Here is a 17689-nt window from a genome sequence, read left to right as displayed (position 1 = left end):
ACAGCGACAACGAGGTGCTAAATGAGGACTTAATAAATCAGCGCAAACCTATTTAGAGCAGACTTTTCTACTCTGTATACATTGCAATGATGGGAAGGATTCGTTAAACATAGTCTATTAATATAATGCATTATAATCTCATGTATACAGCTCTGGTCGAGTTGTTCTGCCCTCAGCTGCCTTGCTGTAGTTCTGTTCATATAGGAATTACGCCAGCAGAAATATGAGCAGAATTTGGCCTGGGGTTGTTTCATTGACCAAAGAGAGAACAAGGAAGAGAAACACCTTCAAATGAATACCAACACAAGCCATTCTTTCCTACAATGTGTTTCTACGTTTGGACATCCTCGTGGTTGCTTCTCTGTAGTCTTAGTCTTGGTGTTTTGTGTTTAATTTTCCCTTGGTGCAGGTCAGAGTTCTTTCAGAGGCGAGGAACAAACTCCACATGTCCGCAGCTGTTCTGCTGGAGCCGCTCGGCTTGTGGAAAGTTGTAATAAAATAGTCTCAATGAGGTTAAATTCACACCTGGCTTGACTCCACTGCTTTTTAGTGGATTTACTCGAGTGACGCATGTGGCCCATCTGTTCCTCCTGCACTCATCACCAGTATATCCTCCTTACTCTCACACTGCGTGATTATATAAGGACAGCCGAAGAAATCGGGATATTATATTTAGACTCTCCCTCTTGTTTTTGCCTCTTCCACAAAGTGAGGCACAGCTAAGTGCTCGTTTTTAAGATGCGCTCAGAAGGGTTTTGAGCAAAGTCCGGATTTTTGGATGTTTGCATTATTTATGATGAAACAGTGCAGATTCTCATCAAATGTACCGAATTGTCACTTTAGGAGCAGCTCTACAAAAATCACGCGTTCAAACATCTACGAGATAGAGGAAAATTCCCTCTAGGCTTTGTTTGCAGCGTGCACATGGAAGACATCTGCAGAAGAGGACCCCATGGGATTCACCCTCTTACGGCAGGAAAATGCTGGACTGAGCAGTCCTCTCTTAATTGGGTTGCCTTAGAGCAGTTCCTCGTGTCTAATTGGGCATCATGCTGTCTTTCCAAGGAATGACTCAGTCCTGTCCCATTAGATCTCCTCCTTCTCTATCAGTATTATTCTTATGATGACACCTCCCAGGCAAGCTTGCATCTCTGAACATGAAAATAACTCATCCTAATGAGAGTGAAGTGCACGTTGCCTGGCAACGCAGCATCACCAGGGCCTTGGTGTGCTGAGCTAGGACAGGCACTTAACTTAATGGGGCTGTTTTCACCGCTGTGTCTTTGAACCAAGTGGTACAGGGAGAAATATTTGTGCTCAGGAGAGAGGAAGGCGTGGGTAGAATGCATCATTAGAGTGGAATCGGCGTGCAAAAAAAGACAATGCGCCTTAGTTCCCCAGGTTAGAGGGGAGGATTGTTGGGTTTCATGACCTAGTTTCTCTTGGGAAGAGCGCAGAGCGTCGCCTGGGGAGGGGGTCCTGTGTTCTGGGAGGGCAGCTGCTGTTCCCTCTGCTCTGTCTTGCTCCCCAGCTGCCAGAACCCATGGGATCTGTCTGATGAATCAGTGCCAAACCTGACAAACCCACCCTGACTGGTAGCATAGAGACCTGAGTGAGCGCAGATTGGAGGTGGCACATGATGATGGCTAATGAAAATGGAATTGATAAGTCTTCCCCTCTGGAAATTATCGTGCCTGTTTTCCTTGTGTGGAAGGGTTGGGGTTTGTTCTGGCCCTGGCCCTTTGCAGAGCAGAGAGGTGGCAGCGGCATCGCTATAGTAACTCATTTGACCAGTGAAAAGCACCTCTATGGCTTTATTTCCCATTGCAGGCTGCCCCAAATATTGGGAATTGTTAGCCCTCACGATGATAAGCTACCTGCCTTTCTCCTTATCAGCTACCAGAGGGGGGAAATACAGCACGGACAATACTTTCCTGCAAACAATAGGGACAGATAAGCGTACTGGAATGCGGACAATTTGCATCTGCTATTCACAGTGAGGACAGACAGCTCTGCCTGAACCTTAGGATTTTGACATAGAGGGTTTTTAATTAGCGATGTTTCCATTAGGCTTATCTGTACCTGGGTCCCGCAGAGCACAGTCGTGCTGGAATCTCAGTCTCTTTCTTTTCCAGGACTTTTCTTACGATGACTCAAAGGTGGAGTTTAACGTCGATGCCCCGAATGGAGTGGTGATGGAAGGCTACCTTTTCAAGAGAGCCAGCAACGCTTTCAAAACATGGAATCGGTGAGTAATAACTCATCTTGCGTTTGATCTTTGCTCTCAGACTCCGAACACAGCTCATAGTGCCTGCACAGTGACACATTTCACTTGTGGTGAGATCTTAGCAACCGTTGTCATCGCTGGAAGGATTCCGAGCTAAGTAGTTAAAAGCTAAATAGTTAAAATAGTTGAAATGAGGTTGGTTTGATAGTTTCTGCACATAGAGGCATTAATTTTAGGAGCATTTTGCTTGCAGGTGGAGGGAGGTGATCCTTAATCTGTACTCAGCGCCGGTGAGGCCACATCTAGCTGGTGCTGAGCTCACAAAGCCTCCTGTTTGCAGGTCTCTATTGTGTTGGAGAGGTACATTACTCAGTAAAAGAGGTAGATGCTGCATAGTTTATGTATGTGATAATTGTTTTTAAACAGGAAAATAATAATGCTTCGTTCTGTGAAGCAGGACATGCCATGAGTATCAAACCTGTCTATTTTTGGACAGGGAGATGTGTGAGAGTGGAAATATCAGCTGTGCAGCTGGGAGCTGAGAAATGGCTTTCTGTGCAGTGACCCTGCTCTTAATAACTGATGAATATTTCATCTGGTGGGTCACTGGGAACACCAGGCACCAGTCAGGAGCCTGCACAGCTGCCAGAGACCTCAGGAAAGTGGAAGCAAAGGTTTCATGTATCTGGCCTCGCTCGATATTTGTGTTTTTAGCTTCCCTTGGGATCGTCAATGGGTTTCATGGTTGTGCAAAAGGATTCAGACCCTTCCAGGGAGTTTCTAATGCGTGAGATCGATGCTTTTTTGATCTGCATTTCCTCCTCTCACACAACAGGGGAATGATACAATATTAAGAGATCTTTTACTTGCCTATGGGATCTGTTCAAAGTAGACACCACAGCAAGGCTGTAATGTGCTGTTGTCAGGCTCTGGAATAAACAAACACTAACAAACTGCCGTTCGCTTGTTCTGATATCTGTCTGTCTGTCCTCAGGAGGTGGTTCTCCATACAGAACAGTCAGCTGGTCTACCAGAAAAAGCTGAAGGTCAGTGGGGCTACTGGGGCGGATTGGCCAACTTGGCTGGTGTCCTGCTCCGCTGGGGACTTGGGCACCATGGGGTGGAAGGAATGGAGAGGAGAAATGGGTGATAGAATCCCAGAATGGTTTGGGTTGGAAGGGACCTTCAAAGGGACAGTGTCCGCTAAGCATTTTGGTTGGGGAAGGAGTTTTCTGATTCAAGGAGCCCACACAGCCACCTGTTCTCCCCGTTTCAGGATGTCCTCACGGTGGTGGTTGAAGACCTGCGGCTCTGCACTGTCAAGCCGTGCGAAGACATAGAGAGGAGGTTTTGCTTTGAGGTTGTCTCGCCTACCAAGTAAGTTTGGTGGCTTCCCCGGGCCATCCTTCTGGTAGCTGGGCTGTGCATGGAGCTGCAGGAGATGAGATTGGAGGAGATGCTGCCCCGGGCTGCTAAATGTTGGCTGGGAGGTACCATTGCCTGTGCTCCAGAGTCCCTGGGAGGTTTGTCAGACGCCAGCATAAGCCAGATCTAGGCCACACATCCTGAATATACACATAGCCAGGGAATCGGTCACTTCTCAGCTCTTCAAACCAGCTGGTGGGTCTGCCTGGACTTTTTGAAGAAGGAACATGTCTGACAGTGCAAACTTGTAGGATTAGTTTTTTCCCTTTTTCCTGTCAAACCAAGGTGCTGCCCCCATTGGAATGTCCGTGCTGAGGATGAGGTGGAACAATTTTGACCAAAACGTGTGCCCCATCGTTTTGCTCTTTCCCACTCGTTTCTGTGCCCGCAGGAGCTGCATGCTGCAGGCGGACTCGGAGAAGCTGCGTCAGGCCTGGATTCAGGCTGTTCAAGCCAGCATCGCTTCTGCCTACCGGGAGAGTCCGGACAGCTACTACATCGAGGTGAGTGGAGACATCAGGAAATGTCCGTAATTGTGTCTCTGAGCTTTGTTCACCAAGCAAAGCCATGCTTGCAAAGCTGGGCTATGGGAAAGGCAGGGCTTTAAGTCAGCGTTGTCCTGACATCTTCACCGTCTTTCCCTTTCTCTGGATCGATGGAAGTATGTTCCTGTGGGCAGAGCTTTCTCCCTGGCTGGGACAAGGACAAGCAGGTGCTTTGCTGGTCAGTGGTCTGGGTGCTGCCTGTGCTCGCAGAGCAGAGTCTTGTGGCAATAAGAGAGGTTAATGAGGCGTTACCTGCTCCCTTCTTGGACTAGCCCTAGCTTATTCTTGTTCAGATAACATTTCCTATCGACGCCTCTGCTATACAATGTCTGGTTCATTCCCCAGCACTTTGCAGAATCCCAGAACCCTTTTTTCCCCTGCAGAGGCTGGACCGAACTGCTTCCCCATCAACGAGCAGCATTGATTCTGCCACCGACTCCCGGGAGCGCAGCGTGAAAGGAGAGAGCATCTTACAGAGAGTGCAGAGCATCCCCGGCAACGACCAGTGCTGCGACTGCGGGCAACCCGATCCGCGCTGGGCCAGCATCAACCTGGGCATTCTGCTGTGCATCGAGTGCTCCGGCATCCACAGGTACCAGGGATGGGTTGCAAACTCCACGAAAAAACGGTGCAGCGGGAATTACAGCTGACTGTAATGTTCGTACAGACAGATTCCAAATAACTGCTTGCTGTGGTACCTGTGTGTGCAGGTACAGCTGTGTGTGCATCTCTGCTGGAGCTACATTTGTATAGATAAATACATGATAACTGGATTGATCTTGTTCATCTTATGGTGGGTTAGAAGTTCTGTTTTGAGGCATGTAACCATTTCAGTTTCCTTCCTTTTGGATTGATAGGAGTCTGGGTGTTCACTGCTCCAAGGTCCGATCTCTCACGCTGGATTCCTGGGAGCCAGAGTTACTGAAAGTGAGTGGTGGCTTTTAACGGTGAGAGACAGACAAACGGTGGATGTGGAGGAGTCCTACTTGGTGGGGGGCTGGAGGGAAGGTGCCTCCTCACCTGAGGGTTTAATTTGTTCCCTCTTGTACCGCAGCTGATGTGCGAGCTGGGGAACAGCACCATGAATCAGATTTACGAGGCGCAGTGCGAAGAGTTGGGACTGAAGAAACCAACAGCCGGGAGCTCCAGGTGAGTCTGGTCCTCACTGTTCCCTGGGGCTGAACATCTCATTCCATTTTCAGCTATACCCCGCGCTTTAAAATGAGAGATAATTTTAGGTTTGAGAAGCTATCCCTTCTTAATATAAGCCTCAGTGATTCTTAGGACTCGAAGCTGGGTTGATAAAATGACGCAGAGCAGCTCAATCTCCTTGTGGCTGTTTGCTTTAGGTGAATCATACATCACCCTGAACCCAGCTTTATGGTTTTCTTCTCTTAGGCAGGACAAGGAAGCCTGGATCAAGGTGAAGTACGTAGAGAAGAAATTCCTGAAGAAGCTGCCGAACGGGGAGACTCTGACCGAGAGCGAGCGGAAACCTCGGCGCTGGTGCGTCAAGAAGTGCCAGAGACACAACAGCACCACGAAAGCGCCCACGGCTCGTAGAAAGTACCGTCACGAGGCCGGCAACGCGTCCCCGGCCATGCTGTCATCAGGTGGGAACCCCCTCGTCCCCGCGCTCACCTTGCCCACCGCCCTTTGTAGGTAACACACCTGCCCAAATAACCTGGGTGGGCCCGTCTTTCCCTGCGACCTGCAAGCCAGAGGTATAAGCAAAAATGCTGATGGACAAACCGTGTCGATGCAGGTCTTTAGAGCCATTTCTTGACGTTTTCCATCTATTTAGGGAGGTTCTTGTAGCTAAATGAGATCATTACCCTCGGGTGATCCAGCTTGCTTTGTGCGTTTTCTTTCACATTCCGCCTTCCTGCCATAAAAAGTTTCAAATCCTTATATTTTTACCTGTTTATCTGTAAGACAGGCCGTGCTTATGAAGGGTTCTGGCTGCTCAGAATCCTTGTGGATAACTTGATCCGCAGTTTATCACCACCTATGGTCAATTATATTTTGCTGGTGTTACGAGTTTGGCACTGGACACATCCGGGGTGCGTTGGGTATGCACGCTCAGCCTGGGTACATACAGCTGTAGAACTGCATATCGTTTCGTTTGCATGTTGTTAACTCTGTGTTTCCAAATCCCTCCGTGTCAAGCAGCTGCGACGCTGGAGAGGAAGTTCCGCCGGGATTCGCTGTTCTGCCCCGATGAGCTGGACTCTCTCTTCTCCTACTTCGACACCGGCGCCGGCTCCGGCCCACGCAGTAAGTACAGAGAGAGAAACGAAGCGTCTGTGCTGCTGGCACATCCACCCGCCCGCTCTCCCAGGGCACGGGCAGAGCATCGCACCCCAGGCGAGGCATCGGCATCACTGCAGAGAGGGTTAACGCTTCGGAACCGTGATGAGGAGTTAGTTGCACAAACCCCAACACATCGCTTTTATTACACTTATAATATCCTATCCAGTCAGTGCCTAGTGTTTGCGTTCTGATGGATGGGATTTTTTTTCCCCAACATCTTTTATTCCCAGATTTTGCATTCCATTGGCTTTTTTCTGGTTTTAGTTGTGGCTTTTAATTATATATATATTTTTTTTTGAGCAAGTCTTATTGCGGACAACTTTTTCTTTTTTATTACTTTTTGTGTTTGTGCCGATGAACCCCCCTCACGTTCCGTCCACCTTCCTCTAGGTGCCAGCCACATCTCTATGCAGCATCCGCTAGCAGGTGGCCCCTGGAGTGGCAGTGGCATTGGTCCCGGTGGGAGCGGTACGCCGTTCCTCCTGGACGGAGGTAAGGTGACGCTCTGGCCGCTGGCAGCAAGAGACACCCACGTTTTATTTGTCCTGACCCAAGCATCAGGGGCAGTTTTGCATTTTCCTTCAGCCAAATGACTGGAACCCACACGTTGCTGATCCCTTGTGGGGAAGGACAGGCTGGCAGGTTTTTGCAAGGCAAAAAGCGTCTTAGGATTTGCAGCCATCAAATTTTCTATGTCTAGGATGAGATAAAGGATCCAATCCTGTACAGGTGGGATCTCATGGCAAATAGGGAGTAAGAAGTGTTTAAGTGAAATGCTGCACAGACTGATCGTGTGCTCTGTTACCATCCTTAGCTGAGGAGTGGGCGCTTTTTAAAACTAACCAGCTCAGTTGCTCGTTGTTGTGTGAACTTATGAGAAATATTGAAGGTTTCTGAAGATTTCACCAGCCAGGCTTTAAGGTGAAGGCGTCTTGTTCTGCTGTGGTTTTTGAGGCTCAGATCTTGAGTTCTTGCAGCCTTTCCTGCTGTTGCTCTTTGCAAACACTACTCAGATCGTATTCTGGAAGTGTTTTGTCAGCTACAGCCTGGCCTGTTTTTCTTCCTAATCACAGTGGTTTGAGGGTAGGTCTTGAGGTAGATCATGGGGGTTTAAGCTCTTGAGTTGCGGGAGGACAGACACCCTCAGCCCTTACAGCCACTGGGAAGTCAAAAGCGGCAAGAAGCCGAGTCCAACCAGAGCATCCCTGAGGACAGAGCTGATGTGCCGTCCCTGTTCCCGCAGGGACAATTCCTGCACGTGCTTCTTCCTTCCTTTCTTTCATTTTTCTGGACTGTTTTCAGGTACAAGTTGGGAAAGGCACAAAATTTCGCTGCCACTGACTCATTGCATGTCCTTGGGCAAGATACTTCATCCCGTCATCACCCCATTCCTTGCATGTAGTCGGCTGCTTTGTAACACTCAGCAGCTGAGCAGGGGAGGTGGGAAGCACAATGGGGAAAGGGAGGGGATGTCTGGGAAGGTGAACAAGCTAATGGTCAATACATTAAGAGTTCAGCTTGAATACACACTGGTATTATTTGGCCCAATCTGTCACAAGAGCGATGCGTCGTGCCCCAGCAAAAACTGAAAAGCTCTGGGGAGAGCATGGATAGAGTGGAAACTGAGATTTTTTTAGTGATAAAAGCAGAGTGGGTGTCTTTATTTGCTTATGGCACTGCTGCAAAGCTGTCGCTGCTGCTCTGCTCCCATCCACATCGCAGACGGCAGCAAGGGCTGTGCTTGCCGCTCCAGAGTGCCGTGGTGATGCTGGAGCATCCCTGCGCCAAGGGACATGGACAACATAAGGCTTTTCCAGTTTTCCCGTGGGCAGTTTTACTGAGTGGAGCTAAACGGGGTGTCAGTCCCCCCTCCCTCGCCACCAGCGCCCGGTGCTGTGTGTGTGACATTCCGTGCAGCCCTTTTCCCCCATGGTCTCGACCGTGCCTAGCGCAGGGATGCCCCGGTATTAAAATGGGCTTGGTTTGTCTTCTGTTGGCCCTGCAGGTCTGAGCAGTGACAGCGGGCTCGGGGGGAGCACGGACGGCAGCACCGATATCCTGGTGTTTGGCTCCGTGGTGGACAGCGTGACGGAGGAAGGTGGGTGACGTGGGCTGCGGGTGGACGTGCGGGGAGGCAGCGTGGGTGGGCAGGACTCTCCGATGCTAAGAACAACAGGGGACATAAGAAATTAGAAACACAAAGCTCTTTGGGTCATCTCCGTCCTTTTCTGCCTCTTAGAGTGCGAAGTGTCGGAGGAGTCGAGCGGTGAAGCGGAGATTGAACAGGAGGCATCGGATTTGGAGGACCTGAGGGAGCTGCATCCGGGCTTGTTGATCTACAAGGCGGCGCAAGCCCGAAACCTGCCTCTCATGGCAGAGGCGCTGGCACATGGTGCTGAGATCAACTGGGTGAACGACGAAGATGAAAACAAAACTCCTCTGATTCAAGCTGTGATGGGGGTATGTTGTGCAGGTGGCTGAGAAGCCGTGTTTGGGAATGTGAGGTCTTGAGTGCACTGAAAATGGGAGCTTACAGCCCAATGCGTGCTTCTGCATCCTCCCAGTACTGCTGGCCGAATGTATTTAAAATGTCCCTTTCCCTTGCTAGGGCTCCTTGATAGCCTGCGAATTCCTGCTGCAAAACGGTGCCGATGTGAACCAAAGAGATATCCGCGGCCGGGCCCCCTTGCACCACGCCACGTACCTGGGGCACACCGGGTGAGTGCTGTGCCCATTGCTCTGAGAGGCTCCATCACCCCTGGATTGCCACGCAGCGTTAACACTGAGTCAAGGGCTATCATGGAACAGTTTGGGTTGGAGGGACCTTCCCAGCTCCCCCAGTGCCCCCCCTGCCATGAGCAGGGACATCTGCACCAGCTCAGGTTGCTCAGAGCCCCGTCCAGCCTGGCCTGGGATGTCTCAGGGATGGTTCATCCACCACCTCTCTGGCCAACCTGGGCCAGGCTCTCACCACCCTCAGGATCAACAATTTCTTCCTCGTGTCCAGCCTGAATCTCCCTCCTTTAGTTTAAAACCAAGGTGGGTGGGAGAGCTGGGTTTTAAATTCGTTATTTGCAGAACATGCCTTTTTTTATATCACCTCAACAACATCGTTGTCTTAAGGATAATTGCCCCCATACCGACAGACAGGGCGCCACTGCTGTACACTCCTTCCTCTCTCCATGCCACTGCAGCATTTCCTGATTTATTATTATAATAAACCAATATAGGTGAAGCTGTCCCTGCCAATGATGGAAAGTGCCCTCTGCCCACTCCGGTGCAGAGCGAGGGAGCCGAAATTTCTCCTGTGATGGTTTTTTCTTTTCCTCCTGCAGTCAGGTCTGCTTGTTCCTCAAGCGGGGCGCAAACCAGCACGCGGTGGATGGCGACGGGCAGGACCCGCTCAGCATCGCTGTCCAGGCGGCCAACGCGGACATCGTCACCTTGTGAGTGCAGCCAGGGCCTCCCAGCACCCCTGTACGGCACCTCTGCCCGTAATGAGCCATCGGGGAAGGAATAACCAAACCTCTCTCCCTTCTGTTTCCTTCGTTTCGCTCCAGGCTGCGTCTGGCTCGAATGAACGAAGAGATGCGAGAAGCGGAGGGTCCCTTTGGACAACCAGGTCAATATCCCAGCAACAGCCCCACTGAGCTGCAGTACAGGAAATGTATACAGGAGTTCATCAGCCTTAATATAGATGAGTGTTAGTGACGACTCCCCCACCTCCCCTTGGCCATCTTGAACTTGGGCTGGATTTCTAGGAGCCCTGAGAAGCCCTTATCCTCGGTATATTGGTGTTTCTTGCGGATTGGTCTGTTTTTGATGCCTGCACATATAGGTTTGGGATGCACACGGGAAGGACAAGGGCTCTTCCCTGTTAGCGTTAAGTTCTCATGCTTGACTACTGGATGGTTGATTTTCATGAGGCATAACCACAGACCATGGCGTGTGGATTGGAGTGTGTGAAGAGTATGGGAGACTAGTTTAGCATTAAAAAAAATAATAAATAAAAGAAAGCAGAGCAAAGGAAACCCTCTATCACCAGGAGAAACCCACCAACAATACGATCAGACGAACCCGTCTCCGCTTCAGTGTAGTTACCGTGTGCTGAGTTCTCGTCTGAACAGGTTGCTTGGGAGGGATTCTGACGTGGAGCCCGATGTCCCGGCAGCGTGACCGGCCGCCCACTCTCTCCTGGGTCTGCTGCAGCGCCCGGGACCTGCTGGGCCAGCTTAGGAAACTGCAGAGCTGACCCCTGAGTCAGGCCCAGGCTGTTTTGTGGGGCAGAGATGTTTTGCTCCAGAAGGCACAACGCAAGGGGCAGGATTGAGAGCGATGGCGACTCATCTGAATTGCTCTCAGGACTATACCAGCCGCGCTTTTCCCCTTTTGCCCACAGTGGCTAGCTGGTCAAAGCCATAGCTCGCCTGCTACCGGAGCCAGGACGCGATCCGCGCGGCGTTATGGAGGCAGCGGTGCTTGTTTATTTTTGGAGGCTGGGAGGAGCTTGTCGCTGGCGATGGGCTTTGTGTCAGGGAAGAAAAGCCACGTCCAGCTCCCAAACGGCTGGCTGCACGATGCAATTTGAGTCCGGCCAGCTTGTTTCCTGGTCACTTCAGATTTCTGACTTAGCATCTCTGAGAAGGAGGCGTCGACTTGCATGTGCATCCCCCTCCGTGCCCCCCACGCATGCGAGTTGGGCATCTCAGCACCTGCCCCAGCGGCTTTTGAGTTCCCCAGTTCCAATAACGGCCAGGATCATCTTGTTGTTTCTTTCCTTTTTCTTGTGTTATTCTTTGCTGAAGTGGGGGAATGTGTTTCTGCTTGGAGCACTTTGCTGTGTTTGTGGTCTGCGTGCTGAGGACCGTGCTGCAGCCGCTCTGCGGGGAGGCTGCAGCCGTGGGATCCTGTCTCGGAAGGGCTTCCAGAGCACAGATACCACTGACAGCTCGTCCTCTGGCTGGGAATCTGGGCACCAAGATGAAATGTGCTCCTGCAGAGCCTCTTCAGAGCTGTGGTGACATCCGAGTTGTTCAGGTGACGGTGCTGAGCCCACCTGGACACCGAGGCCGCTGCTCCGGGCTGGGGTCGTAGTGCCTTACGGGGAGTGCTGGGATCTTCAGGGGATCAGGAACGCAAGAAGACCAGGCGGAGTTCCCCATCCTCCTGCTTTACATCAGCAGTGATGCACAATCATATTAGTTTCATCCAGAACGTTTGACTTCTTTACTTTCTTGGGTTTTGTACCCTGGCTGCTGTCGTGCTGCAGCCCATGGTGGATTAAACCGTTGCAGGTTTGTTTCTCTTGACATGATTGTGTCCTCGGACGCTGATCCAGCTCTTCACGCAAGATACTGAAGCAGCAGCGCTCAGTGTCCACCCACCCATCTGAAAGTCAAACAATCAGCTTCACTTGGTCTCTGGTGGGGCGTCCTCTTGCTGCAGGGGACAGTCCCCACTGCCCCAGGAAGGTGCTGTCCCCAGTTTTGCTGCAGCCAGACCGCAGTTTTCTGTCTGTGCAATCAGGGTTTTGAAGCCCATCTGTATCACTTTCTCATTCCTGCTCCCACCGAGTGGTTCTGATCTCGGCCCCAAGTGTCTGTTGTGGATCCGAAACGGTCCCAGTGACTGTGCTGGAGCTGCTGCAGATCAGCGGCAATGCAGAGTCTGCCCTCAGGGCCTTTTGTGCTTCCCTAAGTAATAAACAGTCTCCTTCCATCCATCTTGGAAAACAAAAATGAATGAGCTTGGCCCCATCAGCCTTTTTATCATTGGCAATACCTTTCATGGCATCATTTGGTTTCGGAGGAACGCTGGGATGTATAAATCCTTAGTTCAGAGGACAAATTATTAGAGTAGGGACTTCAGTTTGCGTTTAACATGCGCTGGGTCCAAGATCTTTCTTCCCATGTGGAGGCAGAGCCGGCATCGCTGCCCACCCAGCGTTTCTCGTGCAGGATTACAGGAGATTACCACTTTCCATTCGCATCGAGCTCCATCTTTTGGTCCTTTGCATTGCTCTTTGGATTGTTTTTTCTGGTCCAAGTCACCCTAAATTTAAACGGGCTCCCCCACTGCGCAGGGTGGTCCCTTCGCTTGTGTGTCACGGCCCCATTGGACACCGTGTCGGTCGATCCCACTTACTTTACAACAGGTAGTAGCGTTACTATGAGCGTGAGCGGGGTCAGGAGTGGGTCTGGAGCTGGCGTTGGGTGCTGTTGGCCAGTAAATGAGTTGCGGTGCTGAACCGATACCCAACCAAGAACTCGCTCTGCCGCCTGCGTTAGGAACCGAGAGATCCTCTGCAATGAATCCTCTTGGATAATCCTGTCCCGTTTTACACCGATCTGCATCAATTTTGACGTTTGTCAGTGCTGTTGTGTCCTCTCCTAGAAAAAGGCGTTTTCGGGGGTACTTTAAAGACCTTGAAAGCGAAGTAGATGTTTCAGCACTGCCATGGTCCTGCTCTGTTAATGAATTTCAGCATGGTCGTTGTTGAGCGATGGTTTTTTACATGTACAGCAACTTAAAACACCCCAATTGGTTTCTCCAGCGTTTTGTAAGTTAGAAATAGGACTGATGGTTTGTGTGAGCCGGGGAGAACTGCAGACGTGGCTCCCATTGGGGTCACTGATTTCACGCTCGGCTCACGGGAACGAGACAAAAATCATGTACAGTTCGGTCCACTGAAGCTCAGACTCACTGCTGAAGTTCATGAACTTAAAGCGTATGTAAATACTGATGCGAAAAGCAGTGTTTTGCAAGACAATTTATCTATTTAACATGTATTGGTACTTTATTTAGAATCAATGTATAAAGCAACTTTGTGCACTTTTCCTACATACAGTATTGGGGGGTTTTATGTTCTTTTGTTATGGATTTTGTGTTGGTTTTTTTTTTTAAATCAGTGAAATTGTTAAGTATTTAATTTATTATTGACGTGCCCAGAGGACTAGTGCAATTTTTATTCAATACAGTTTGTCTGTATTTAACGTCAGGATTTTTTGGTAGTGTTGCTAGGCAATATTCTTCAAACCCTTCCACAATGTTCCTTTCTTCCCCCCACCTTTTCTCTTCTACTTCCACTGTATAGATCATGAGGCATGAAAATGCCTCGACTTTGAGATATAATCCAACACTTTAGTACATCCCGCAGTTTCTAAAGCAAAAAGGTACTCCAGGAAAACACGGCTAAGGAGGCACTTCTCAATGTTTTCTGTGTTTATCTGATTTTCTTGGTGTGTATGTGCGTGTGTGATGGAGTTTGGAGGGGAGAGTGGGGAAGTTGTACAGAAAGTTTGTTTTCATTGAACTAAATGGCCAACGAGGCTCCAGGGAAGACTGAATATTGAGCGCTTCCTTTCGTTCCGTCTCGAAATACGGCCGTATTTGTGTTGTACAATCTTGTTTGAAATATCTCATGCCAAAACGACTCCGTTTTTCACTCCTCCTTTCTTTCCAAAGAGTGCGTGTGTTATTGTCTGACAATGACGTGGTCGCAACCACAGTTAACATGAGATTTGCCTTTGTCTAGAAAGCAACGTGCCAGGCATTGTGAAAACATACAAACAGACCCAAACCGTTGCCTCAGCCACACGGATTCTGTCATATTTTGAGTTATTTGAGATCTGGGTGAACATTTATATACCTGTCCTAGCTTTTATTGGACCCAAACCCTGTAACCAAGTGCCTGGACAGGTCTAGGTCTGGATTTTTGGGGTCTGCCACATGTCCCTGATTCCAAATGGGTTGCTGGCAGGTTGAAATGATCCCCCCCATGTTCCCTCTCCACCCGTCAGCCAGGGAAGCCTCAGGTTATTTCAGCATTGCTGTCTCTGAGATGGTCTCTGCAATGGGACGTTCTTTTGAGCGGTCTAAAATTGGAGGAATTGGCCTAAGATTTGGCATGCTGAGGCCGCCATCAGGTAAAACAGACCAGTGACGTCTCAGACCAGCAAAAACGGCTGTTATTTATGCAAAAGGGAAAACCCAGGACCTTCTAAAGAAATGCACTGATTAACTTGGTCCGGTGGCCGCAACACGTGGTGTTCGAGCTTCTCGACCGGACCCGGACCCGCTTCTCCTCACTGCCCGAGCATCATTGCTTTCAACCAAAGACAAACGCGTTAAATGTGACATGAACCCACCGATTAGTGGTGACAAACATTCGTGTGGTGCTGTTACACCAGGGGACATGGGGGAGAAGGTGCAGGAGGAGGAGAGCGGTGCTGGAGAACCAAGCTGATGTTCATTGAGAATCCGAACGGTGGGTGCTGTTCCCATAGGAATGTCGCTCCTATCGGGCTGCCTGCTGGTTCCTCGGCCTCGTAGGGAATTTGGGCTGGGGGATAGAAGTGGGGGTGATAACCAAAATATTTTGCAAGGCAGGAGGAGGAGCAGGCGTGTTCTAGTGCAGGAATCGGAGCGTTGGCTCCAGAAACACACAGAATCACAGGATCATTCGGGTTGGAAAAGCCCCTCAAGATCGAGTCCAACCATAACCCACCCTGGCACTGCCCCATGTCCTGAGAACCTCATGTCTGTCTGTCTCCAGGGATGGTGACTCCAGCACTGCCCTGGGCAGCCCGTTCCAATGCCCAACAGCCCTTTCCATGAAGAAATTATTCCCAATATCCAATTTAACCCCCTCCTGGCGCAACTTGGGGCCGTTCCCTCTGGCCCAGCCAACCTCCTCCTGCCCAAGGCCCCAGACCTTCCTATCCCGACAGCACAGAGACGTTAATTAGCCGAGCGTGAGTGATTAATAGGGTTCTGTTCCGCACTGAATGGCTGGGCTGCCGTCCCGGGGCCGACACTCGCTGTAAATACGCTATAACCTATTAACCTCCTTCACTTGCCTGCTCTCAGTACGACTTTGTAACACGTTTTTTAATTCCCCTCTTGCCCTACACAGCCTGTACTGACTGTAACTATGGAACCAGATATTCTGTATGTTATTATCTTTGTACAATTTTAAAACTGTTGCTGTGGTGTCTGCCTTTCCCCCCCCACCCCTTCTCTTCTATTGTCTCTTGAAACACTGTTAATAAAAATCTAGATAAACTCCTTCCCTCCTCCTTCTTTGGCTTGATTTATTTACATAGGGTTTCTTGCCTTTTTGCCTGTATTAACTGGATCTAGAAAACCATCCCCTTTTAACCCGTTTTCCTTTTGCCCTGCAACCCCCAGCTTGGGTTTTATGGCAGCGAATGGGCTGGAACGGCACATAAATACTCTGCGGTTTTGGGTCTCTGTGACGATGTGATTTCAGGGTGCTGGGGTAGGGGTGACAGGCTCAGATCACACACCCCCTCAACCCACCCCCTCACATTTCACGGTAATGCCTGATACGTTCTGTCCTGTCCAAGGAGACAGATGAAGATATTGACTTTCCTGCAGCGTTTCCCACACCTCGCAGTGCGATCCTTCCTTCCCCCCGCATTGGTTCCTCTCAAACTGTGTGTCTGTGACAGCAAATAAAAGAAGGAAAGAAAGACTGGCCTGGCCTTGTGATTTATGTCCTGCTAAGCATAGAACACAAATGCAGCTTCTGCTTTCACCTGGAGGGACAAACATCCCAATTAATGAATGCTCATTAACTCAGTGAAGGAGTTACGTAGGAAGGATGCTTTGAAATCGTATTACAGTCATTTGGAGTTATATCTGAGTGATCCGTAACACCTCGACAGCAGACTCGGTCTAAATAAACTCTGGTGAGATGAGTCTTTATCATCACAGAAAAACCGCCTGTTTTCTATACGGTGTGCAAGCGTGGGATGGTTTTTCTCTCCCAGAGAGGGAATGTGGTTTATTTAGGGGAGGTGGAGATGCTGGGTGATGCAGATGAAGAGTGTGGGTCACCGTGGGTCTGTTTGATGGGAGGGGACGGGGTCAGACAGGCTGCAAGGCACAAGTCCCTGCGGTGTCAGGATCAGTTCAGATTTGGATAAATTCAGGGTAAATCCAGATTGTGTGCACAGGGAGCACTGGCAGGAGCAATGGGAACGGGCTGAGCCCCGGCGGGTAAGGAGGGGCTGGGGTGACTCTAATCAGAAGCTCACAGGTAGGTCAAGTTGGTTTTGTGCCTGAAAATCAGCAGATGCTGATCAAAGCCTTGCTGATGATTCTGAGCTGTTGCCACCCGTGTGTGGATAATGCTGGAAACTAAAGATTCTCAAGACGTTTGGGGTTGAAAAGAGACAATTCGCAGGGTGTGCTCGCCCATGAGCGGGGCTGGAAGGGGACGCGGTGGTGACAGAGGGACCTGTCCGAGCAGCTGGAGGGATGTTGGGGATGGTGGCCCAGGCAGGAGCTGCTCTCAGACGTCCCCCGCAGGGTTTGTGAGCCAATATGAAGTTGGCCCTGCGGTCGACTTGGCTTTGTGGAACCAACACAAAAGACTAAAGGTGTGTGTGAATACCTGGGATCCTTCACTTTTCCCCTGTGGCTACGTGGGTTCATCACCAGGTAAAAATGAGCTCAGGAGCTCCGTCCCTGCTAAAAATTGCCCTAGAACACCAAGCAGCAAGCATACAAACAGACATACAATTAACAGGATGCCTAATTATCTCTAGAATCGCAGCATAAATCTGAAACCCTTCCTGCACGGAGATTCTATCACAGAACCGCTGCTGGGACGCCTGAACTCTTTGCCTCCGCTTGACTCCGATGGTGCCTTCAACAGGTTGTTGTTTTGTTCCAGCACAGTGGGACTGATGTTGTACCTGCCACGACAAGCCCTGAAGAGTCTGCCCGCCAGAAGAAAAGCCAAACAACTAGTAAATTACCTCTATTCCAGGCTGAAGACTGTCCCCAGCAAATTAATATCAAGCCCCGTGTTCCTGACCGCGTGGAGCTTTCGGCACAACAAAAGACATTGAAGATTCTGAGCGCTCAGCTTCCAGATCTTCTCCGTCCTTCAAGCCTTAAAACCTCCCCGCTGTCTCTTGGGCTTTGGGAAAAGCACCAATAATATTAAAAGGAGGAATTATCCCCAATCTGATTGTGATGCAAGAGTTTTGAGAGCAGGTTTATGGATGCGAGCTCATGAATAATGTTGTTATTAGCAAAGAATGGAGAGGCAAAGCAGAACCTCTGAGGCTACCGAGCTGGGCTCGCTCTGTGTATAGAGCTGTGTCTGATACCCAGATGAAAATGATGCGTTCCGAGTGCAAGCGGC

The 17689-nt window shown here is 50.0% G+C and overlaps 1 protein-coding gene across 1 annotated transcript in view; it reads left to right on the top strand.

Moving 5' to 3' along the window:
* The window catches only part of ACAP3 (ArfGAP with coiled-coil, ankyrin repeat and PH domains 3), a 54210-nt gene extending 43621 nt beyond the window's left edge, over positions 1-10589 (top strand). The window contains exons 10-23 of the mRNA XM_082070123.1: positions 2103-2248; positions 3222-3273; positions 3504-3604; positions 4044-4155; positions 4581-4789; positions 5055-5124; positions 5252-5346; positions 5596-5810; positions 6370-6474; positions 8516-8608; positions 8750-8970; positions 9119-9228; positions 9846-9956; positions 10071-10589. Coding sequence (XP_081926249.1) covers positions 2103-2248; positions 3222-3273; positions 3504-3604; positions 4044-4155; positions 4581-4789; positions 5055-5124; positions 5252-5346; positions 5596-5810; positions 6370-6474; positions 8516-8608; positions 8750-8970; positions 9119-9228; positions 9846-9956; positions 10071-10218 — 1788 coding nt within the window. The 3' untranslated portion in view covers positions 10219-10589. The remainder of the gene's footprint in view (positions 1-2102; positions 2249-3221; positions 3274-3503; positions 3605-4043; positions 4156-4580; positions 4790-5054; positions 5125-5251; positions 5347-5595; positions 5811-6369; positions 6475-8515; positions 8609-8749; positions 8971-9118; positions 9229-9845; positions 9957-10070) is intronic.
* The last annotated feature ends 7100 nt before the right edge of the window (positions 10590-17689 follow it).

This window comes from Streptopelia decaocto (assembly GCF_964273445.1).
Source record: "Streptopelia decaocto genome assembly, chromosome: 20".
NCBI lineage: Eukaryota > Metazoa > Chordata > Aves > Columbiformes > Columbidae > Streptopelia > Streptopelia decaocto.
Note: the sequence above shows the minus strand (reverse complement) of the source record. Positions and strands in the feature narration are given on the sequence as shown.